At 45.1% G+C, this 24,946-nt stretch overlaps 2 protein-coding genes and 2 pseudogenes across 7 annotated transcripts in view; 1 reads left to right on the top strand and 3 right to left on the bottom strand.

Annotated features, from left to right (window-relative positions):
* Positions 1 to 5,475: 5,475 nt before the first annotated feature.
* On the bottom strand, positions 5,476 to 12,997 carry LOC105497648 (class I histocompatibility antigen, Gogo-B*0101 alpha chain). 5 transcript variants are annotated; one of them, XR_011623867.1, is made up of 9 exons: positions 12,857 to 12,997; positions 12,459 to 12,728; positions 11,938 to 12,213; positions 11,089 to 11,364; positions 10,868 to 10,984; positions 10,629 to 10,708; positions 10,395 to 10,427; positions 10,241 to 10,288; positions 9,740 to 10,077 (listed from the first exon to the last, which is right to left on the bottom strand). XR_011623867.1 is itself a non-coding variant. In XM_071097337.1 (8 exons), the coding sequence occupies exons 1-7, from the start codon at positions 12,927 to 12,929 to the stop codon at positions 10,245 to 10,247; spliced, it is 1,089 nt and encodes a 362-aa protein (XP_070953438.1). In that variant the 5' UTR covers positions 12,930 to 12,997; the 3' UTR covers positions 9,740 to 10,077; positions 10,241 to 10,244. The 5 variants fall into 5 exon arrangements, 3 of the variants coding, with proteins under 3 accessions (XP_070953437.1, XP_070953438.1, XP_070953436.1); XR_011623866.1 differs by having other exon boundaries at positions 10,395 to 10,708; XM_071097337.1 differs by lacking the exon at positions 10,629 to 10,708.
* Positions 9,740 to 24,946, bottom strand: part of LOC139363454 (class I histocompatibility antigen, Gogo-B*0103 alpha chain-like) — a 78,437-nt gene continuing 63,230 nt past the window's right edge. For both annotated transcript variants that reach the window (XM_071097332.1, XM_071097334.1), the window contains one exon: positions 9,740 to 10,077. The gene's annotated coding sequence lies outside the window, so the exon portion shown is untranslated. The remainder of the gene's footprint in view (positions 10,078 to 24,946) is intronic.
* LOC112423987 (beta-citrylglutamate synthase B pseudogene) lies at positions 20,550 to 21,828 on the top strand (annotated as a pseudogene).
* On the bottom strand, positions 23,706 to 24,344 carry LOC105466240 (dihydrofolate reductase-like; annotated as a pseudogene).

The raw sequence follows: 24,946 nt of genomic DNA, 5'->3' as shown, positions 1-24,946 counted from the left end.
AGGTATGTTAGCTTAATTTAATAATTACAAATGGTATACATGTATCAATACATCAAGCAATATCTCCCGGATGTATTATAATTTGTCAATTGAAATTATACATATCTATTTGAAAAAGGTATTGTTTTCTGGGAATAGAATCTCGTTTCATAGCATTTTCCTTTTAGGACCTTAAGATGTTGCTCATCTGTCTCCTCATTTGCATTGTTTCCAATGAAATACCTGCTGTCATCTTTTTTATTATTATTATTATTATTATTATTATTATTATTTTCACTACAGAATGGGATAAAATTTTTACAATCTACTCATCTGACAAAGGACTAATATCCAGAATCTACAAATAAACAAATTTACAAGAAAAAATCAAACAAAAAGTGAGCAAAGGATATGAACAGACACTTCTCAAAAGAAAACATTTATGTAGCAAACAGACACATGAAAAAATGCTCATCATCACTGGCCATCAGAGAAATGCAAATCAAAACCACAATGAGATACCATCTCACACCAGTTAGAATGGCGATCGTTAAAAAGTCAGGAAGCAACAGGTGCTGAAGAGGATGTGGAGAAATAGGAACACTTTTACACTGTTGGTGGGACTGTAAACTGGTTCAACCATTGTGGAAGACAGTGTGGCGATTCCTCAAGGATCTAGAACTAGAAATACCATTTGGCCCAGCCATCCCATTACTGGGGATATACCCAAAGGATTATAAATCATGCTGCTATAAAGACACATGCACATGTATGTTTATTGTGGCAGTATTCACAATAGCAATGACTTGGAAGCAACCCAAATGTCCTTTGTAGGGACATGGATGAAGCTGGAAACCATCATTCTGAGCAAACTATCACAAAGACAGAAAACCAGACACTGCATGTTCTCACTCATAGGTGGGAATTGAATAGTGAGAGCTTCCTTACACTGCTTCCTTACACAGTTGGGGGGAGTAGAGAGGAATGTTCAGGCCTGGTCTGCGGGCTTGACTCTCTCCAGCTCCTCAGGAAGAAATTTAGAACAAAGAACGGTGGTCAGAGTTCAGTCCTCAGTTTCCCCTTTATAAGGTCTCCCTGTCAGTGGATCTATTAGGTGGGAATCTATGTTTCTGAAAAACAACTCGGGGACATATGTTAAGGTGTTATTTTTAGTTTCTGTAGAGAATCAAAGATGTTGTGACTCTAACTTCCTTGGCTATTGTTTTAAGCTATCATTACCTTCTTGTTTATAAGGTCACTCACTTGCTTTTTAGGGCTGGCTAGGTGCCTGGAATTTCTCTTGAAGGAACTGAAGGCTTTTCTTTATTTCCAGGTTGGGAGGCGCTGGCAGTCTTCTAAGAGAGGTCCCTGCTTTGTCTCAGATACAAATGCTCGGAGTGCTACAAGGAACTTGAATGGGAGGTACTGCAACCATGTGGATCACTGAGTCACATTTCTTTACACCGGAAAATGCAACTGCTCAAAATGTCCAACAATGGTCAGAGAGACATCCTCCTCAAAGGAAGAGTTCCACAGAGAATTACAATAGCCAATTGAAACATTGGGTATATAAAGCAAGAGTGGGGAAACAAGCATGAAGGGTGGGCTTATACACCTTCATGTGGGTGCTCACACTTGACATGAGAGTATCCTCTCTTTTCCTGGTGGATCAGGGGAAGGTGCTGGTGTGATCTACATATATTCCTTCCCGTGGTGGGAGGACACTGGAATAATGACTGTAATTCACCTCAACTTGCTTTTCTCATACCTGATGCAGTGGTCCCAGGACTAAGGATGCCAATAGAGTCCAGAAACAGGAATTATTCCTAAGCAAAGAACTGCAAAAATATTTTATGTCCTTTATATAATAATTCCTAGGGGCCTGTAGAAGAAGGTTGTGCCTTCACTGCATCTGGCAAAGTCGGGGCTAACACTGAATGCAGCTGTATTGCCTGGGATCAGATAGCCACCCAGTTCTCTACCTGCATAACCCTCCCCTCTATGAACTGGAATGGATGACGGGAGACACTTGCTAGAACAGTATTGGTCCCTGCAGTTTAAGCCAGCACAGTAGCAGAACCTAGTGTTCCTTCCAAAATTATAAATGAAGAGAAGGAGAAATAGTAGCTGAGGGTAAATGAATGAACACCTGGGTTATGTAATGAGGAAAATCCAATGTTACATGAACTACTCGAAAGAGGTGTGAGCAAGAGATGATATTGTCTTTTAGATCGATTTCACCAGATTCCTGAAAGGGTGCAGCCATATGTTGCTGAGACTACTCCAATTTTTGGACTGTACTAGGATAATTGTTAACGACCCAAGATGATCCTGGTAATGTGCCAGGATCTTTTCAATGTTATGATTCTTCTGGTATAGGAGATCTGTGATTGGCCAGGCACAGTGGCTCACGCTTGTAATTCCATCAGTTTGGGAGGCAATGGTAGGAACATTGTTTAAGGCCAAGAGTTTGAGACCAGCCTGAGCAAAATAGTGAGACCCATTCCTACAAAATATATAAAAATTAGTTGGGCATGGTGGTGTGCACCTGTAATGCTATCTACTTAGGAGGCCAGGGCAGAAGGATCACTTGAGTCCAGGGATTTGAGGTTACAGTGAGTTATGATTGTGCCACTGCATTTTACCCTGGGCAACAGAGCAAGAGATTATCTCTAAAATAAAATAATAAATATTATAAAAAGAGATAATGTGGTCAAAACCAGGGTGTGATCTGTGGTCCAATAAAAATATCTGGTCTTTGTCCCTGTTTCCTAACAACCATGTTCTAAAACATTTGCAATCTCCTCAGTGATAAACATGACTTCAATATGGCAATGAGATGACTGTGGGGTGAGGGGCTCCTAGATAGCTTCAGAATGGGGGCTGGTTGCTAGAAACATGAAGCTGTGATTAGAGGATTGGAACTTTTAGCACCATCCCTAAAGTCTGAGAAGGAAAGAGTGGCTTGAGGTTGAGTTCAGTCACACAATGACCGGTGATTTAATTAATCTTGCCTACACAATGAAATTTACATAGAAACCTCTAGAGATTGGGTTTCGGAGAGCTTCCCAATTGGTGAGCACATCCGTGTGTCCACGTGCTGGGAGGGTGGTGAACTCCATCTCCATGGGGACAGAGGCTGCTGTGCTCAGAGCCCTTCCAGACCTTACCCTGTGCACCTCTTCATCTGGCTGCTCATTTGTATCCTTTATAAGTGCTATGGTTTGAATGTTTCCCCAAATAAGCATCTGTTGGATATTTCATCCTGAATGCAACATTTTTAAGAAATGGGACCTTTGAGAGGTGATTGGACCATCAGAGCTCTGCCTTCATTAATGGATTAAGGCTCATCATAAAAAGACCTTAGGCTGTGAGTTTGACCTCTTTTTCCCCCTACCTCTCACCCTCTCTTGCCCTTTTGTTTCTACCAGATACAGTCTCTTGATCTGGGAATTCCCATCCTCCACACTATGAATGAAACAAATTTCTGTTTGTTATAAGTGATCCAGTCTCAGGTGTTCTGCTATAGTGGCATAATTTAAACCAGGGGTCCCTAACCCCCGGGCTGGGGACTGGTACAAGTTTCTGGCCTGGTAGGAACCAGACCGCACAGCAGGAGGTGATCGGTGGGCGAGAGAGCATGAGCATGACCACCGGAGTTCTGCCTCCTGTCAGATCAGTGGCGGAATTAGATTCTCATAGAAGCACAAACCCTATTGTGAGCTCTGCAAGTGAGAGATCTAGGTTGCATGCTCCTTATGAAAGACTAATGCCTGATCATCTGAGTTGCAACAGTTTCATCCAAAACCATTTCCCTCTGCCTTCTGCCACCTCCACTGGTGCATAGAAAAACTGTCTTCCATGAAACCGGTCCCGGGTGCCAAAAAAGTGGGGATTTAAGCTATAACAATAAAAAAAACTGCAATACTGAGTGTGAAAGGAAAATAAAATTTCAGGACTCCAAATTCACTATACCAAAAGGAAAAGTTAAGTTTGGAGACTGAGTGATGGAAAAACTGCCTTTCTTTTGTTCCTAAACAAATAACTGCAAAGACAGAAGACCACCTATCTCCCCAGGTGGCCTCCCTCACAAACTGCTCACAAGATAATTCCTTGTGGGCCCCAACATCTTTACTCTAAAATGGAGTTTTGTTGAATTTCCCCCAACAATGTAAATTAACAGCTTATCTTCACAGGTACAGGACAAAGACAAGATTAGACATCATCCCTTCACCACCCGGTGACTTTTCTACCCGATATTTACTTTACCTTATGTAAAATGCAGATTTACTGAGCACCAGATGAATGCATAGTTGACTGTTTTTTTCCTCTTCTCGCTGCTCTTTCCCCTATAAATATCGAAGTCCTCAAAACCCTGTTAGGAAAAAGCTCGGGGCACAGATGCTACAATGATTTGTGTCTCTGTTTCCAAGGTGCATCTTCAGCTCGGCAAAATAAACTTCTAAACTGACTGAGACCTGTCTCAGACGCTTTTTGGCTGTGTGGTTTTTTTTTTTTTTTTTTTTTCAGCTTTACATGGCTAAAGCAACTTCCTGAGTCCTTTGAGTTAGTTTAAGAATTATCAGTCCTTGGGAGGTGAGAGACCCCTGACTTTACAGCCGTGATAGACAGAAGTGCAGGTGACCTGGTACCCGATACTTGTGACTTGCATCTGAACTGAGGACAGTCTTGTGGGACTGAGCCCTTACACCTGTGGAGCCTGAGGTGAACTCCAGGTAGTTAGTGTCAGAATGGAGTCGAATTGTAGGACTCCCAGCTGCTGTTAGAGAATCAGAAAGTTATTTGGTTGGAGAAAAACCTCATCACCATCCCACAGAGAGAAACTTACAGTAAGAGTAAGCAAGTACACCTCTATCTTTTTGGTCCCAGAGGAAAAGATAAACAAAATGTAAGCATTTATTTCATGTCCCTAATCTACTAAACACAGGTTACTACAAGCTGTTCATTGTCCAGACGTGGAGTGGCCCTACCTCTAACCTAGAAGTTAGGATTTTTTAGGCCTTTGAGGGTGTCACATAAAAAACAATAAATGTTAGAAATTCTCTCCCCAGAAATATTTCCACACACAAGAAAATATAGATATTAATATAAAACACTGGTGTGGACCCAGATCCTCGGAGATCTTACAAACCTGGGTGTTTTACTCCTAATAAGAGACAAAGTCAAGGGAAGCTGTTTGAATAATCATTTCACTATCACAGAATGCCACTCCAATAATCTAGAGTATGAACTGGGATAGATCAAAACTTGATATAATAACCTATCCTCAAGGGAATGGGTAGAACTATGTTATTTATTAGTCACTGGTTCATTCAGACACTCTGTGTGCCTACCAGGTACCAGATAAGGTTCTCGTCCTGGATCACTGCTCCAAGAATTAAAATTTGTCACTTTTCCCCACCCCTCACACTCCAGCACTTGAACCCTCTTACTACACCAGAATTCCACACTGTGGGTGAAAAGAGTCAAACTCGGTAACATATTTGAAGAGATTTATTCTGAGCCAAAAATAAGTGACCACAGCCCATGACACAGTCCTCAGGAGACCCTGAGAACATGTGCTCAAGGTGGTTGTGGCACAGGTTGGTTTTATACATTTTAGGAACATATGTGACATCAATCAAATACATTTAAGCTATACATTGGTTCGGTCCAAAACATTGGAACAATTTGAAGCAAGCAAGGGTTGCGGGGTAGTGCTTCTGGGTTATAAGTAGATTTTTAATTTTTCTGATTGGAATTGGTTGAGTTATCAATAGAAAGGAATGTCTGGGTTATGATAAGAGGTGGTGGAGTCCAAAATTTTCTCATGCAGATCAAGCCTCCAGGTGCCAGGCTTCAGAGAGAATAGATTGTAAATGTTTCTGATCAGACTTAAGGTCTCTGTTGATGGTAAATCCTGATCAGCTTTTCCTGAATTCCAAAAGGGAAGAGAGCATAATGAGGCATGTTCAACACTTGCTTTCCATGATGGCTTAAGCCAGTCTTTCAGGTTAACTTTTGAGCACACTGGCTGAGGGTGTCCTTTAAAATGATTGGGAGGGAGTGGTTTTGATTTTTATTTTTGGTTTACAACATGTAAAATATTGAGAGGAGACAGACACCACCATCGTCCCTGGATGAGGACAGCATTCCAGTCACCCCTGCAGTTGATCATGGACATGAGTCTTAAGCTTCACCAGTCTGATGATCACCTGCTGAAGAGGTGTCATTGTCTCAGGTAAATACTAAGGATTTGTCATCTCAAGCCAAGAAGATTAAGGACACTGACACACGAGAAGTGAGTTTAGGAGCAAAGAGTTCAATAGGCAAAAGAAAGACAAAGGGGAACAACTCTCTTCTTATGAGAGAGAGGGGCACCCAAAAGGGAATTCTGGCCTGGAGTGGGAGTGCATCGGATTTTACAGGCAGGCTTGAGGAGATGGTGTCTGATTTATGTAGGGCCCACAGGTTGGTTGGACCAGGTGTGATATTTACATAGTGCAAGTGGAAGGCTGTTCACCCCGCCCTCATCCTATTATGCAAATGGCCTTTCCACTTGGCCAGTGCCATGTTGTCTGCTCCTTACTGTAAGGAAGGAGCCTGGCAAAGAGAAGGGAAGATGGAGTTGCCATTGTGAATATGCCCAGTCCCAGGTGTCCTGTTCCTATTGGCAGAGCTGCCAGCATTCACCCGTGCAAGCTTCCACTTACTTGTCTGTGTCTGAAGCTTGATATTACAGGCTACACCTTGTTAGAAAAGAAAATAATTTGGAGCCAGCTTTTCATTAAAAGCCTTCCGTACCCTCACTACCTGTCTAAATAATTTCTTCTTATCTCCTATATCACTACCAGACTCTGGCCAGAATGAGGTGACAGAGAGGCTGGGACTGTTCAGAACACATTTTAGTAAAGATGGCTGAGTGACAGTAGTGATGTCCAGTTTCCAGGTGCAGCAGTGACGTCTCCCCTGGCCTCAGGGTCCAGTGTCCAGCACCAGGTGTCAGAGGTGTGAGCAGTGGCGTCTGTGCTCAGCAGCAGGGGCAGTTGTTCCTAGGAGGGACCTGATCCAGGGTGGGCTGTGGATTCTGTTCCTGGATGTGTAGGTTCCAGCCTGCTTCTGTGGCCTTCCCCACAATAAAACTAGCCCCCAATACCAGATATACGACTTTATGTGTACATTACAGAAATTTGTTTTCCATAGTTTGCTCCAAGAAGTGAGTGGGAAATGAGTCTGTGGGCGAGTGTCAGAGAGCGGCATTCACAGGTGTTCATTGTGCAAGAGCCACATCCTGAATTCTCTACCTGGCGTCCACCCCATGGTGGAGAGAACAACAGGGAATGTCACATCTCATAACTGATGATACACATCCTCCCTTTTCATACTGTGAGAAAAATCCTCTTTTAAACAGGGTTTGAAAATCTGCCCCATCCACCCACCCTGGACACTCTCTGATCTCTGATCTCAGTGGTTCCCAATCTGGCTGAGCAACAGGATTGCTGGTGGGGGCTTAGAAAATACTCAGGCCACTCCCCAGAACCCCTGTCTCAGAGTTTTATGCACAAGACCAAGGAATCATTTATATAACAAGCCCTAGAGGTGAGGCTGATGCTCAGACACGTGGGATCCTGGTGTTCTTGATACTCCAAGTGTAATCTGGAGAACAGCAACATGAACTCCAGCCTTGTCATAAATACAGAATCTGTAGCTCCACTCCAGACTTCCTGGATCTCAGCACCACGTCCGGGTGATCCCTGTACACACAGAAGTTCCTTGTCTAAGTGTCCTCTAGATATGGGGTCAGAACTGTGCACTCTGCTCTGGATGTGGTCTGATCACATCCCTTACAACTGGAGGTCCAGGGTTCAGTCTTTGCCCTCATTCTTTTCCACAGTCAATCACTCCCTTGGTGCCCTCATCCATGCTTGAGGTTTTAAGTATTGTTTATATGGTGTGACCTCCTAAATCTATTTCTCCTGCCCAGTCTATTTCTCCTTTCCTCTAAACTCTGGAATTGTCTGTCCAAATTCCACCCCAGCTCCCCCACCTGCATTCCTAGTAGACATCTCCTCCACTGAGTGCCTGTGATGCCCCCTCCTCAGTATGCTCCTGCCAGAGTCTCCCCATCTTCACTGACAGCAGCTCCACCCTTCCTTCTACTCACTCATTTTACAACGACGGGTGTCCTTGATTCGTCTTTCTCACACCACAGATACAATCCACTGGCAAATGCTGTGAGTTCATCTTCAAATGCATCCAGAATCCCCTCACATCCCACTCCTTCCCCTTCTCACTTCCCAGTCAAGGTCACCGACATCTCCAGCCTGGAATACTGCACTCGCTTCCTACTGTTTTCCTTCTGCCTCCCTCGTCCCTCACCTCTCAATTCTGTTCTCAGCACAGCAGTCAGAGGTCATTTTAAAAGAGAAGTTATATCATGGCCCTCTTCTGCTCAAAACTGTCCACTGACTCTTCATCCCGCTCAGAGCAAAGGTCAGATCCAACCCCATTCCCCTCAAGCCCACCTGCTCTGGCCGCACCTCTGACCTCACCTCAGTTTCTCTCTGTCCAGCCCTCCTGGCCTCCTTGTTCTTCTGGGAACACAGACACCTTCCGGCCATAGTGCATTTGGACTGGAAGTTCTTCTGCCTGGAAAGAACTTCCCCAGACATCCTCAAGTCCCTCCAATCCTTCCTCAACTCACCTTTGCAACAAGGCACACACTGGCCACCCAGCACAATAGCCACCCTCTCTGTACCCACTGCCCACATCCTGGATCACCTGCCTCACAGCACTTACCACCTTCTAGCACTTTCCTTCCTTACTCTGCTTATAGTGTATCTATCATCTGCCTCTTTCCACTGGAACATGTGCTACAAAAGGCCAGAGATTTTTCTGATTTTACTTCAATGGTGTTCCCCAGATCAGAACCATTCTGTCCTATGTCTGGCCAATGACAAAGATCAGTTGAATGAATGATCACTGTAGAGCACCTCCCTATTCTAAAGGCAATATCTTTATTAACATAGCCTCAGGCCAAGTGCTGTTTTGTGGCAGCTTCAGCACAAGGTCCCCTCACACTGAGATAGAGGCCGCCTATGTTTTTCTCAGCAGTGCTGCTTGTGTGCCCTCCCTCCCCCATCTCTCTTTCTACAGCAACGCCCCCAGTGCCCCCACCCCAGCACACTGCAGCTCACAACCAGGTTCTCTCTTCAGGAAAGAACAGTCCTTGATGATGGGTCCAATTTCAGAGAAAAACATAAGTCTAAATTAGACTCTGCTTTATAGATTCATGATTTGGGATTGGATTCAGCAATAAGATCACTAGAACCAGGGCAAGAAGAGAGGGCAGGAGAGCAGAGCAGAACAGAAGCTCTAGAAGCAGGGCAGGAGGTGAATTGCTCTGAACATTTGTCTCAAAATGCACAGAGACCCCCACGTGCAGGGGCAGCCCTGGGCGATGTCTGAGCCTCTGTGGTCACAGCTCCCGCTGGACAAGTTTCCACTGATGGGACAAGGACGACGGAGCAGTGAAGGTGACCCAGCTGAGGACTGACCACCTAAATCTCATGAAGAACTGAACAGCAACTAGGCACAGGCCCAGTCCACACTGGGCTCCTCACAGCCTTCTCCACCCCCACCTGCAACAGATGCAGCACAGCGAACATGTGGATTGTGGAGGTTCTCAGGTCTTTATTTGCTCTCTCCAATTCTAGGAATTGACTTATTTCATTAATCCATCAACCTCTCATAGCAAATATTAGAGAAAACAAATTTATATTCAGATTCTTATTTTCAGCAGGGAAGTAAGAAGTTGCAGCTCAGTGCACATAAAGTTGAGACTGAGATGGAGACATCCAGCCCCACCTCTCTGGAACAGGAAAGATGACTGGGGAGGAAACACTGGTCAGCATGGGAACAGGGGTCACGGTGGACACGGGGGTGGGCTGTCTCTCCACCTCCTCACATTATGCTAACAGGGACACAGACACGTTCAGATGCCTTTGCAGAAAGAGATGCCAGAGTCTCCTGAAGTCACAAAAGGAGAGGCGTGAAGAAATCTTGCATCTCAGCCCCACACAAGACAGTTGTCTCAGGCTACAGAAAACAACACTCATGAACAAATTCAAGTCAGTCATGGTAAGTGATGACACTCTGAACAGCCACCACACACCTGAAACATCCCAATCAAAGAATCTCTATTACGCAGACCTTTTCCCTCTGTCCCCCCGCCCCCCACTCTAGATCCCAAGAATCTCACCTTTTCAAGCTGTGAGAGACACATCAGAGCCCTGGGCACTGTTGCTGGCTGGAGTAGAACAAAAACAGGAGCTGGTCAGAGCCCGCAGGAGACATGGGACAGGAGGAATTACAGGATGGGTGAGTTCCTCCACACTCCCACCCCCACCACTTACACGCAGCCTGAGAGTAGCTCCCTCCTTTTCCACCTGTGGGAAGAAAATATCCTGTGAGGGGACTGGGAGGAAGCAGGGCCACAAGATCTTAGCGGAACCTCCTAGTCTTGGGCCCAAGAGAAATTTCCAGAACTATGACTGCAGACCCAGGGCAGGATCAGGAAACAGGAGGAAAGCAGCTGTGTGTCTTGGGCAAACTGTCCTCCTAAGGTTTGTCCTTAGCAGGGACCTTACCCTGACTCATGAATGCTGGAATCAGGACCCCAATACCATAATCATCAAGGTGATACATCTGTCCTTCATTGTCACATGTGCTGCACAAAAGAGTAAGTGCTGGCACACAGGGTCCCAGGCTGGGTTAGCCCCTGTGTGGATGCTGCTTCCCAGGAATGAGGCAGGGAACATTTCTACCTTGGGCTTGAAACCCCCAGAGGACAAGAAAAGCAAGATCCCACTCCTCACCCCTTCCCTACCTGAGCTCTTCCTCCTCCACATCACAGCTGCGACCACAGCTCCGGTGACCACAACTGCTAGGACAGCCAGGCCAGCAACAATGCCCATGATGGGGATGGTGGACTGGGAAGATGGCTCTGGGAAAGGAGGGGAAGGTGAGGGGCCCTGACCCTGCTGAAGGGCTCCAGAAGGGCTCCTGTTTCCCCTGAGAAGAGACATGACCCCTCATCCCCCTCCTTACCCCATCTCAGGGTGAGGGGCTCCGGCAGCCCCTCATGCTGCACATGGCACGTGTATCTCTGCTCTTCTCCAGAAGGCACCACCACAGCTGCCCACTTCTGGAAGTTTCCATCTCCTCCTGGCCTGGTCTCCACAAGCTCGGTGTCCTGAGTTTGCTCCTCCCCATCCCGCTGCCAGGTCAGTGTGATCTCCGCAGGGTAGAAGCCCAGGGCCCAGCACCTCAGGGTGGCCTCATGGTCAGAGACGGGGTGGTGGGTCACGTGTGTCTTTGGGGGATCTGATGGGAAAAGTCAGAAAATTCAGGCGCTTTGCATCTCTCATGGGACACCCCAGCAGCACGCATGTGACCACCCTGAGAATGGACAGGACACTTGGGGTGGGGAAGGGAGCACAGAAGCCAGACACCAGCCTGGACACAGGCATCTGGGATAATCTCCTATTCCTTGGAGAGTTCTATTCTCTGAGGGAGGAACAGGGACTTCTGGTCCTGACCTGAGCGGAGGCCGAGGGACTCAGAAAAGCTGGAATCAGACCTTCAAACACATTTAATGTGAGGCAGAGAACAAGACCTGAGAGAAAAATTCACAGTGCCCAAGGCTGCTGCAGGAGTCAAAGGGGACCTCTGATCAGTATTCTAGGGACTGTCTTCCCCTCCATTTCCTCAGAGACGTCATCCCTTAATTGTCCTAGAGAGCAGAGGGGCCCTCAGAGGAAATCAGGAAAACTCATGCCATTCTCCATTCAAGGGAAGACGACATTCTAGCGCTGATCCCATTTTCCTCCCCTCCTCATGGGAGGCCATCCCGGGAGATCTAGAGGTGATGGGGAGGCTCCCCAGTGCCCCTGGTACCCGCGCGCTGCAGCGTCTCCTTCCCCTTCTCCAGGTATCTGCGGAGCCACTCCACGCACCGGCCCTCCAGGTAGGCTCTCCGCTGCTCTGCCTCACCGGCCGCCTCCCACTTGCGCTGGGTGTTCTGAGCCGCCTCACCCGCAGCGGTCCAGGAGCGCAGGTCCTCGTTCAGGGCGATGTAATCCCTGCCGTCGTAGGCGGACTGGTAATACCCGCGGAGGAGGCGCCCGTCCGGCCCCAGGTCGCAGCCACACATCTTCTGGAGGGTGTGAGACCCTGGCCCCGCCCCCGCGGTCAGCCCCGCCCACCGAGCCCCGCCCCGCCCCGACCACCCCGCGGGGACTTTGGCGGCAACTGAAAATGAAACCGGATAAAGGAGCCTGGGGCTCTCTCCGGTCGAGGGTCTGGGCGGGTCCCGCGGCCTCGGGGCGGATCTCGGACCCTGAGACTCGGGGAGACCCGGGCCGTCTGTCGGGGGTGGGGAGGGGTCGTGACCTGCGCCCCGGGCCGGGGTCACTCACCCCCCTCGCTCTGGTTGTAGTAGCGGAGCGCGGTCCGCAGGTTCCCTCGCTCAGTCTGTGCGCGGGCCTTGGCGATCCGTGTCTCCTCTTCCCAATACTCCGGCCCCTCCTGCTCCATCCACGGCGCCCGCGGCTCCATCCTCGGACTCTCGGCGTCGCTGTCGAACCGCACGAACTGCGTGTCGTCCACGTAGCCCACGGCGATGAAGCGCGGCTCCCCGCGGCCGGGCCGGGACACTGTGGTGCCGAAATACCTCAAGGAGTGCGAGCCTGGGGGCGAGGAGAGGCTGAGGCTCTCCCGACCCTCCTCCCCGCCCGGCTCCCCGGGCCCTGCGCCCCCGCCTGCGGTCCCCTCGCCCCTCCCGCCGAGTCCTTTTCCCTCCCGGCCCAGCACTCACCGGCCCAGGTCTCGGTCAGGGCCAGGGCCCCCGAGAGCAGCAGGAGGAGGGTTCCGGGCGCCATAACCCGCATCTCGGCGTCTGAGGAGACTCTGAGTCCGGATGGGCGGGTGGGGACTTTAGAACTGAGACCGCGGCGACGCTGATTGGCTTCTCTAGACATCCGACACCCAATGAGAGTGGGACCTGGGGACGCGTGACGAGTATCCTGGAAGAAGGACCCGTCACTGTTGGGAGAAGTGAAACTAGGGGAGTGGGGAATCCTCAACTCTGCGCCTCCCCAGTGCAGATAAGGCCGGAGAACCTGAGAGCCCCAGAGGGATCAGGATTTCGTCCTGATCCCTCTCCGACACCAAGCGTCTTTGTAACACTGTCTGCCTGAGTCCTGGACAAGGATCTGTCTGTGGAAACCAGGGAGAGACCCCCAGGCTGCACGCAGCCCCTTCCCCTTCCCTACTCGTCCTGGAATCCCCGACCCTGAACTGGACTCCCTGCCTCCCACTCCTACCTCTCCCCTTGGACCTTTGTACAGGGGAACTCACCACGGGGAACTTGATGCCAGAGAGTGAGCTCGCCCTGGGAATGGGGGTGTAGAGACAGGGGTTTTCTCTCTATACCTGGTGAAGTTTTGTCTGAAGGCACCACACAGAGATTCTCATAGAGACCAGTTTCCTTTTCGTTTATTAATACAGTAGGTAGCACGATGTTGGTAATCCCTGAATGATTAGAATTCCAATTTGTAAAAGACCTGTGTCAAAACAGCATTACAAAGCTCCTAAGTTTTACTTTCCCAGACTATGGATCTGTGCCTCTGGGTTGTTGCCTTTACATTACCTTCATTCCCTAGCCCGAGTTTCTCTGTGTGAGTCCAGAACATCTCCTGAACACAAAGAAGCAGAGTTTGTTACTGTCTATTGCAACCGGGAGCCTATAGTCATCACCTCAAAGTTGGGAGTGCTCCATGCCTGTTTTCCTGAACTATGAGCATCTAAGCAGTGTGCATATTTTATCTGGACTCTCGATATTTTTGTAACTGTTTTTTAAAATCATAAGGAGCCAGTTAGCTTTTAGGAAGTCCAACAAAATGTATTGAATACCGAATGCAAAGAACCCCCTGCTAGGCTCTTCCACTGCTTTAGAATTCTTTCCTCTCTCCTTTTCCTCACCTGCTGCTTCTCCAGCCCTTCTCTCTGCCCCTCTCATCCCTCACACCTCCCCCCACTTAGTCCCGGCCACCCTGTCACTCCTGAATGGTGGCACTAACACTGTCCCTCACCTCCTGCCCATGTCTGTTCTCCCCACAGTGCTCAGCGGTCCTGCTAATGTGAGCAAAGTCCTGTCATTTCTTTCCTTACTATGGCGGGATTTTGGTCTACAATTTGCTATTTGTTTTCAATTTGTCTCATATCTTTTTGTTTCTGTTCCTCCTTTGCTACTTTCTTATGTGTCAAATAAACAGTTTTTAGTTTATGGTTTTAATTCTCCTAGTGACTTTTAGCTATATTTCTTTACACTAGTTTTTTATTGTTGTAAGAATGGAAACCCGATTCCTTGACTTTTCACAGTGAAGTTCAGGTTCTATTAAACTACATCTGGCAAAATAAAGGATACTTGTAACAGTGTAGTTTCCTTTAACCTACCATTATGCTATTACAGTTTTATATATTATATCAATCTATATTATAAAGTCAATGGTACAGTGTAATAGTTTTTGTTTCACACGAGCAGCCATATGTCTTCAGGAAATTAAGAAAATGAGTGTGAATGTGACACGTGTGTGTGCATCATTTCTGTTAATTATTCCTTTCTGTGTATCTGGGTCACCATCTAGTATCATTTCCCTTCACCCTGAAGAATTTTCTTTAAAATTAAATGTAGTACAGGAGCCCTGGGAAATGAATTTTATGGTTTTGATGATCTAAAAATGTCTTTATTTTTGCCTCCCCCGGCCTTTTTTTTTTTTTTTTTTTTGCTTGTTAGGGCATTTACGTGTAATAAAATTCACCAGTTTTAGCTGCGCTTTTTGGTGAATATTGGTAATTATTTATAGTCGTGTAACTACCACACTGCCCAGTAGAGAAACACCGAATGCAGAGAACCCCCTGCTAGGCTCCTCCACTGCTTTGGAGTCCTTTCCCCTGCTCCTTGTCCTCACCTCCTGCTTCCCCAGCCCTTCCCTCTGCCCTCATCCCTCACACCCTCCTCTCCCCTTAGTTCCCACCACCCAGTTACTCCTGAACTGTGGCACTGTGGAGAACAGTTTCTTTTCCCTAAAAACTTTCTTTATGCCCCTTTCTATTTAATCCTTGCCTCCCTCCCTCACCCCTTCCCCTCATTCAACCACTGCTCTGTTTTCTGTCACTGCAATAGTGAAATTTCTAGAATTTAATGGAATCGTATGTTGTGTAGTCCTTTGTTTGGTCTCTCCCTTAGCATAACGATGTTTGAGATGATGCCATCCACTCATTTTTGTTGTTGAGCAGCTGCTGAGTATTGCTGGAATCCCAGTTTATGCATTGGTTTCTCTATTCTCTAGTTGATTGATATGTGGATTACTCCAGCTAGGGTTTGTTATTAATGAAGCCACTAGAAATAACTGCTTACAAGTGTGGGCTTACATTTTTATTTCTTTTGGATAAATGCATATTTGTGGAATTGCTGGGTCATGTGGTAATGGATGGGTAGCTGTATAAGAAATTGCCATACTGCTTTACAACTTGGCTGCCACATTTTTTGCATTCCTACCAGCAATATCAGACATTCCTATTTTTTCCATATTCTTGACAGTATTTAGACTTATCATATGTCTTTTTAACTTGACCTATTCTAGGTGATGGGTGATGGTTTCTCGTTGTGGTTTTAATTTGCACTTCTTAGATGACTAGTATTGTTTGCTATCTTTTTGTGTTCATCGAAATGACTTTTTACATATATTTTATGAATTATTTTGCAAATTCAATGATCAATTCCAGAGACTTTTTCAGAATCTCCTAGTGTTTTCTACATATGCAATGAAGCTGGTGACAAAGAAAGACTATTGTTTCTTCCTTTCCTATCTATTGATCTTTTTTCTTTTAAAATTATTTTTATTTGGTAGACATGAGGTCTCACTATCAGGCTGGTCTCAGACTCCTGAACTCAAGAGATAATCCCATTCAGCCTCCCAAAATGCAGGGATTACAGACATGAGCCACCATGCCCAGTCCTTCTATTGGTCTCATTTCATTTCATTTCATTTCATTTCATTTCATTTCATTTCATTTCATTTCATGTAAAAGAGTTCAACCATTGTGAAGGATGGTGTGACCATTTCTCAAAGATCTACAACCAGAAATACTATTTAACCTAGCAATCCCATTACTGGGTATACACCCAAAGGAATATGAATCATTCTACTATAAAGACACATGCACACGTATGTTTATTGAAGTGCTATATTCAATAGCAAAGACATGAAACCAACCCACATGCCCATCGATGATAGTCTAGGTAAAGAAAATGTGGTAGATATACACCATGGAATACTACACAGCCATAAAAAGGAATGGGTTCATGTCCTTTGCAGAACCATGGATGAAGCTGGAAGTCATCATCCTCAGCAAACTAACATGGGAACAGAAAACCTAACGCCGCATTTTCTCACTCCTAAGTGGGAGTTGAACAATGAGAACACATGGACACAGTGAGAGGAACAATACACACCAGGGCCTGTTGGGGAGTCAGGAGTGAGGGGAGGGAACTTAGAGGACGAGTGAATGGGTGTAGCAAACCACCATGGCAGACTACACGTATGTAACAAGCCTGCACATTCTGCACATGTATCCTGGAACTTAAAGTAAAATAAAATAAATTAAATTTTAAAAAGTGCATATCTTATATGTACACATATTTTTATTGAAGCACTATTCACAATAGCAAAGACTTGGAATCAACCTAAATGCCCATAATGGTAGACTGGAGAAAGAAACTGTGGCACATATATACCATAGAATACTATACAGCCATAAAAAGAATGAGATTATGTTCTTTGCAGGAACAGGGATGGAGTTGGAGGCCATTATTCTTAGCAAACTAACGCAGGGAGAGAAAACTGTATACTACATATTCTCACTTATAAATGGGAGCTAAATGATGAGAATACATGGGTGCGTAGGGGGGAACAACACACACTGGGGTCCACTTGAGGGTGGAGGGTGGGAGGAGGGAGAGGATCAGGAAAAATAGCTAATGCCTACTAAGGCTTAATACTTGGGTGAGTACTAATGGGTATGGAAATAATCTGTACAACAAAACCCCATGACACAAGTTTACCTATGTAACAAACCTGTACATGTGCCCCGTAACTAAAAATAAAAGTTAAATTAAAACAGACAAACAAACAAAGTGCATGTCTGGAAAGAGCATATGGTTGGATTCCATATTTTTTTAAACCAAGTCACACAATCTTTGCCCTTCATTAGAGTGTTGATTCATATAGGTTTTTGTCATTATTGATACGACAAGTTTTAGGTCTACCATGTTATTTTCCCAGTTCTGGTTTCTCTGTTCCTTTTGTCCTGACCCATGTCTTCTTATTAGAAACCATAGAAACAAAAGAAAGTAGAATAACGTCTTTAAAGTGCTGGAGGACAAAAAGGTTAACTAAGAATTCTATATCCAGCATAGATGTCCTTCAAGGATAGGCAAATAAGGAGATATTTCAGGTAAAAGAAAATTAAGAGAATTTCTCGCCAGCAGATCTGTACAATAACAACTGGTAAAGAAAATTCTTCAGACTAGAGACAAATGATACCAGGTGGAAAATGAGATGATCAGAAAAGATGAAGATGATCAAAAATGGTAAATACTGAGCAAAAGGCTATCTTGCTCACCTCATTTATTCTTACTTTACATGCATAGAACTGTTTAAAGACAAGAAAAAGTTTTTTATCGTGGGACTTACAACCTATGTAGATATATTCCATATAATATCTATACCATAAAAGATGGACATTTTGCAGAGGATAAATGATTGCAATATTTCTATATTTATGGGTACTACTACATTATTAACTGAAAGTAGACTGTGAAATGTTAAGAATGAGTTAAGTTCTGAAGGAAATTGCAACACTAAAAACCATTCAAAAGATCAACAAATCTTGGAGATGGTTTTTTGAAAACAAATCTCAGCCAGTCTCGAGTCTCATCATCCTACGACTTCAGAACTATCGCGAATACAAAAGTAATCACAGAACAGTCCTGCCCAGAAAGAGGAGTTATCCCTAAATATGGTGGCCCTGGGACAGTTGGCCCTTCCTGCTGGACCTCTTCCGCATGGGCACTTTCTACAGTGACTTTGTTGTCCTGCTATTCCACTCTACCCAGTGTCCTGACCCAAGAGACAAGGGGCGTCTGCTGCTGTGTCCACACTTGGAGAAGGAAACCTTGATGGTGTTAGTCAATTACAAGCCAGGCATGACAGCTCACCCCTGTAATCCCAGCAGTTCAGGATGCTAAGGCAGGAGGATTGCTTGAGATCAGAAGTTGGAGACCAGCTTGGACAACATTGTGAGACCCTCATCACTAAAAGATATAAAAATAAGTAAACTTAGCTGGGCCCGGTGGTGGGCGCTTGTATTCGCAGGTATTGGGAAGGCTGAGATAGGAAGATCCCTTGAGCTTATGGGTTCAAGGCTGCAGTGAGCTATGATCGCACCACTGGTCTCCAGCCTAGGCCACAGAATGAGATCTTGACTCCAAAAAATAGATTGTAAACCTTTGCTTACTATGGGTTATTTTATTTATTATTTATTCAATATGTATTTTGATTTTATTTTACTGGCAGCACAATAAACTAGGACATGCAGAAACTGGAAATCACATCCACTTTCCAGTGGTAAAAAGTCCAGTCCAGGGAGGTGAGAAGGAGACAGTCCTCATTAGTGCTGAGGATTCAGGGAGAATGAGATGGGCTGGGCAGGAAGGGTTTTTGTTTATTTGTTTGTTTTCTGTGAATGAATGTAACTTTTTATTATGATAGAGTTGTTTTATTAAAGAAATAGATGAAAATGATTAAGTAAAATCAAATGGCTCTAAAAGTCTTACAATGAAAGCAACAGTCCTGCCATTTGTTCTTTCCAGAGACAAGCACTTTTCATTCTCTCAGTTTTTCCTTCTGGTAGTTGCCTTCATGGGTTTTTCCAAATTATTATTTTCTCAGTTTTTCAAATGGGTGCATATATTAATACATATAATTTTAAAAAGCCTCTTCAGTTTATAATGCATCCTAACCGTCCCCTGCCCCATCCCTCCCAATCCTCCAGAGCAAAGACTTTCAACTCTTTTAGCAACGTCTTCTGTTTTTCTCCTCACATAACTACTTAGTCATTTCTTGATTATTTTACACATTTTAAGTGATTTCTTGAATGACAGATGAGGATTTAGCTCTTACACCATCACTATCTTCACTTTTCCCAAAGTAGTTACCAGAGTTAGGGGCTAAGCAGTCACCACATCATTATGACTATGTACATATTGTTCATTGTTGAGAAGAACAGAGTATTGTGCTCTTACTTCCTATCCTGTACTTCCTTCTGCCCTAGAATTAATGATTGCCTAACCAGCCTTCCCTCTTGTCTTTTTCACTTTTGCTTTATCTTCAATGAATTTCTTTCCAAATGCCCCAAATCTGGCAATAACCTATTATTATTTTTAAGAGAAGGGAATCTCACTATGGTGGCCAGGCTGACCTGGAAATGTTGGACTCAAGCCAACCTCTTGCTTTTAGCCTCCTGAGTAGCTGGGACGCGGGCATGAGCCATTCCACTCAGCTAACCTATTAATATTTCTACTTTTGTTTGTTTGTTTGTTTTTTAAGCCAGCTCCTTAGCTGGAATATTGCCTGTGTTGGATCCTATTTGCTGGATCCATGTCATTCTCTGTTTTGTCTCCTCCTTCATTTTGCTGGAGTGTTTTCTCCAATAGCTTCCCAAGAAAGGGTCCATGGAGGTAACCCCCGATTCTTTGCTTGTCTAAAAATGTATTATTTTACCTTCACCCTTGATTATTTGGCTGAATATAGATTTATCTGTTGAAAATAACTTTCTTTCTAGAATTCTGAAGTCATGCTTCCATTGTTTTCAGCTTTCTTTTTGAGACAGGGTCTCTTCTGTCACCCAGGCTGGAGTGCAGTGGCACAATCACAACTCCCTGCAGCCGTGACCACGCGGGCTCAGTTCATCCACCTCAGCCCCTGAGCAGATGGGACTACAGGTGGGCGCCACAATGCCCAGCCAATTTTTGTATTTTTTGGAGAGATGGGGCTTCACCATGTTGCCCAAGCTGGTCTCAAGGGATCTGCCTGTCTCTGCCTCCCAAAATGCTGAGCCAATGTGTTACAGGCGTGAGTCACTGAGCCTGGCCAGTTTTTCTTTTATTCTCTCTCTTCTTCCTTCATTTCTCAAAGGCATCTCAAACTCAGTGGGCCCCAAACCAAAGTCAAACTCCATCAGAATATCCTGCTACTTCCAATTTTAAAATATATCTTAAATCACAGTTTCTGGAGCTTCCGGGTTTATGAATTCGTGGGCTGCTTCCAACTGCTAGGAGGGCGGTGCACTCCAACTCCAGGACAGAAGACCCTGTGCTCAGGACTCTTCCAGAATTCTTTATCTGGCTGTTCATCTTCCATAATCAACTGACATTACATCCAAGAGGAAATAATCCAGGCAAGGAAGCACAAGCTAATCAAGTTGTGTAGTTCTGTGGCTGCCAAGTTGTGGTTTTTGACAGATCGTTGCATCAGGGAAGACTATCCTCAAAAAGAGATTTTACGAGCGCTGAAGGCCAAATGTTCTGAGGAGGACCTGGACTTCAGGGCTGTGGTGATGGATGAGGTGGTGCTGACAATCGAGCAAGGAAACCTGGGTCTGCAGATCAATGGAGAGCTAATCAGTGCCTACCCACAAGTGGTGGTAGTCAGAGTACCAACCCCTTGGGTGCAGAGTGATAATGACATCACTGTTTTGTGCCATCTAGAGAAGATGGGATGCCGGTTAATAAACCGACCTCAAGCCATCCTGAACTGCGTTAATAAGTTCTGGACATTTCAAGAGTTAGCTGGCCATGGTGTTCCTCTGCCAGATACTTTCTCTTATGGTGGCCATGAAAATTTTGCTAACATGATTGATGAAGCAGAAGTACTGGAGTTTCCAATGGTAGTAAAGAATACGTGGGGTCATAGAGGTAAAGCTGTTTTCTTGGCTCGAGATAAGCACCATTTGGCTGATCTAAGCCATCTTATTCGCCATGAAGCACCATACCTGTTCCAGAAGTATGTTAAAGAGTCTCATGGACGGGATGTACGTGTCATTGTCGTGGGAGGCCGTGTGGTTGGCACCATGTTACGTTGTTCAACAGATGGGAGAATGCAAAGCAACTGCTCATTAGGTGGTGTGGGGATGATGTGCTCATTGAGTGAACAAGGGAAGCAGCTAGCTATCCAGGTGTCTAATATCCTGGGGATGGATGGATGTGGCATTGACCTGTTGATGAAAGATGACGGCTCCTCTGCGTCTGTGAGGCCAATGCAAATGTAGGTTTCATCGCCTTTGATAAGGCTTGTAATCTAGATGTAGCTAGTATCATAGCAGACTATGCCGCCTCCCTTCTACCCTCTGGCCGGCTCACCCGGCGTATGTCCCTGCTCTCCGTGGTGTCCACTGCCAGTGAGACTAGTGAGCCGGAGCTGGGTCCCCCAGCCAGCACTGCTGTTGACAACATGAGTGTAAGTTCCAGCTCTGTTGACAGCGACCCTGAAAGCACGGAGCGAGAGCTGCTCACCAAGCTCCCAGGGGGCCTGTTCAACATGAACCAGCTGCTAGCCAATGAAATCAAACTACTGGTGGACTGACTCCACTGGTAATTAACCAACAAAACCCTTGTAAAACTTTCTTTCTTTTTTCTTTTCTATTTTTGAGACCAACTTGCAATGCTGTTCATGGAGGATGCTCAGCAAGATGAGAGAAAATTAGTAGGATTAGTTGGAGAGAGTGGGAGATAGATGAGACCTCTGCTCATAAGATGTTACTTTCATTTACAAATCCTACAAATAGAGAGGCAGAATAGGCGGGGTATAGAAAAATGTCAGGCTCTCATAGTTACCCTTTTAAATTGCTAAAAAATTTGTATACTCCTAGGCCATGAGGAACAAATACTTTTTTTTTCATGGTCCCTTGCTTTTGTTTTTGTAAAAAAAAAAAAAAATAACAGTTTTGCTACAAATATCCGAGTAGCATAACTTCACATTGTGTTGGAAGATTTGTCATTGAGGAAAACATCTGCTTAAATTATAGGAATTTTTGTATTATACAGCTCTGAAAATTCTGCCATTTCCTTATTAACTAGCAGCTTTAGTTTGTAGTTTATGAAATCTCTAGGGGCTCTTTTACTGGGATTTCTTATTTTTGTTTTTTGTTTTTTTTCCCCTTAATTTGGTGGGAGGGTCAAAGTGACTATAACCCAATAAAGACTTCTTAATGAAAAAAAAAAAAATCAGTTTCTTACTACATGCAACCTTCTGGTTCAAACTACCACAATCCCTCACTTGAACTTAGATTTGGATTTCCTGCTTCTGTATTTTTTTAAACCATGAAATATTTCAAATAAACCATGTGTGGCTTTATACTTTTTACTACATAAAAATAATAAAGATCTGCCAGGTGCGGTGGCTCACGCCTGTAATCCCAGCACTTTGGGAGGCTGAGGTGGGCGTATCACTTGAGGTCAGGAGTTCGAGACCAGCCTGACCAACATGGTGAAACCTCGTCTACACCCAAAACACAAAATTAGCTGGTGTCGTGGTGCACACCTGTAGTCCCATCTACTTAGGAGCCTGAGGCAGGAGAATCGCTTGAACCCGGGAAGTCGGACATTGCAGTGAGCTGAGGTCATGCCATTGCACTCCATCTGGGTAACAAGAACGAAACTCTGTCAAAAAAAAAAAAAAAGATATGAAGAGGTTATATACTTAAACATGGAATTGCTTTAAGTGTTTGCCATTCACGGTTCCCATGCATGCCAGCAGCTTCTTACTGCAAACACCTGGGACTTGCTATAGAGCAGCTGGAGTACGTTCCACCCACACACAGGACAGGGAGCTGACAACCAAGGAGGGGAGGATCAATACTCCAGCTTTCTCCCCTCTGTTTCCCCGTATCTCAGCAGTATGGAGCTTGTTACCGATGAGAACCTGCTCATCATTTAAACTGGTTTTCTTACCTTCTCAGTTCCATTTCTCCATACCTCAATTGATGCTTTCTGGTAAGACCTAGCAAATAAACTGTTTTCACTGAAATTTCAGGCTTGGAATCTGCTTTGGCTTCCCCAGTCTAAGACAGAAATAGATTCATTTTCCCATCACTGGAATTCCAGGTTGTTTTCAGTTTTTCACTGTTACAAACAAGGCTGCAACATTTGTCTACAAACCTCTAGATATACACGTAGGAAGATTTTGGTATTTCCCACTAGTGAAACTGCTCAGTCCCAGGGTATGTGCATCTTCATCTTTACTAAATACTACCAACGTTTGAAAAGCCCGACAATGTCAAGGACTGGCCAGAGTCCCATGTGCGATGGGTGTAGAATGGCAGCTCACTGTAGCAGGTGCGGAGACTCATTGGGGTCTTGCAGAGGCACTTAGTTATAGCAAGAATGTTTCATAAATGGTATCTGATATATTCAAGACTAGTGCAGAATAAAAACACGTTGCTTAGAAATGATTATTCATAGATCCAAAGTCAACAAAAGTCTTTTTCTTCTCATGTAAAAATATATATTTTTTTTTCCAGAGGGAGGGGGAACAACTTAAAATAAACCAGAAAACACCTTCATATTAATCATTCTTCTCATATACTTCAAATTTGAACTTAATGTCTTTCTCTTCTTGGACATCAGAGAGAACACCTGGGTATTCTGGCAGAAGTTTATATTTTTCCAAATCAATTCCTGGAAAAACGTGTCACTTTCAAAGTCCCGCATGATCCTTGTCACAAATAGTTTAAGATGGCTTGGGTGATTCATGGCTTCCTTATAAACAGAACTGCCACCAACTGTCCAAATCATCTCTACTTTATTGGCTAATTCTGGTTGTTCAGTAAGTTTTAAGATATCATCCAGACTTCTGGCAAGAAAATGAGCTCCTTGTGGAGGTTCCTTGAGTTCTCTGCTGAGAATTAAATTAATTCTATCCTTTAAAGATCGATTCTTCTCAGGAACGGAGAACCAGATCTTCCTACACGTAACACCAGATTCTCTTTACCTGCTACTGAAGAGTCTGTGTCATTCTCTGGAAATACCTAAATTCATTCCTGAGCGGCGGCCAGGGCAGGTCCCCGTTCTTGCCAGTGCTCATGTTCTGGGACACAGCGACGATGCAGTTTAGCAAACGAACCATGACAGCAGCGGTGAGCACCTCCGAGCCCGCTCACTACACCAGAACGCGCGGCCAAGATTGGCTGGAAGGTTTTTACTTTGAACCTGGAGGATGAGCAATGACATCTCTCCACCTCAAAACTCGTCCTGAGTATTCACTTCCTGGGAGCAGGAGCAGCGCAGCGGCGCCACATGGTGGTCCATGCGCTTCCTTTTGCAGATCACTCACAGCCCTGAGATCCTCCTCTCCTTTCCATGCACCTGGGTTTTCTTCACTGGACACCAACCTGCGTCAAGTTTCCTGTAAAGCAAAAGCAGCGCACAGGGCTTGCTCATGGAGTCCCTGCACAAAGTAGCCGTGGGGGCTGCGATGGACACTGCATAGGCACAGCAACTGAGTCGCCACTCACCAAGGCTGACCTTCAGCTGCCACTGCTGAGGGCCCAGCCGATCAAAAGCAGCTGTTTTATTTTGGACGGAGAAATAAAACAGGGAACGGTAATTAAGAATAAAATAACATTATGATAGATAAATATGCCACTAAAGATATACTAGCAAAATTTAAATAATTTTGCTAGTATAGTCTCAAAATTTAAATAATTTTGAGACTATGAACAAGATTATGCCAATGGGGAGAACTTATTACAAGTAGAGAAAGCTGGAGTATTGCTCCTCCCCTCC

Source organism: Macaca nemestrina, chromosome 5 (genome assembly GCF_043159975.1).
Source record: "Macaca nemestrina isolate mMacNem1 chromosome 5, mMacNem.hap1, whole genome shotgun sequence".
NCBI lineage: Eukaryota > Metazoa > Chordata > Mammalia > Primates > Cercopithecidae > Macaca > Macaca nemestrina.
This window is presented reverse-complemented; position numbering and strand designations above follow the sequence as displayed.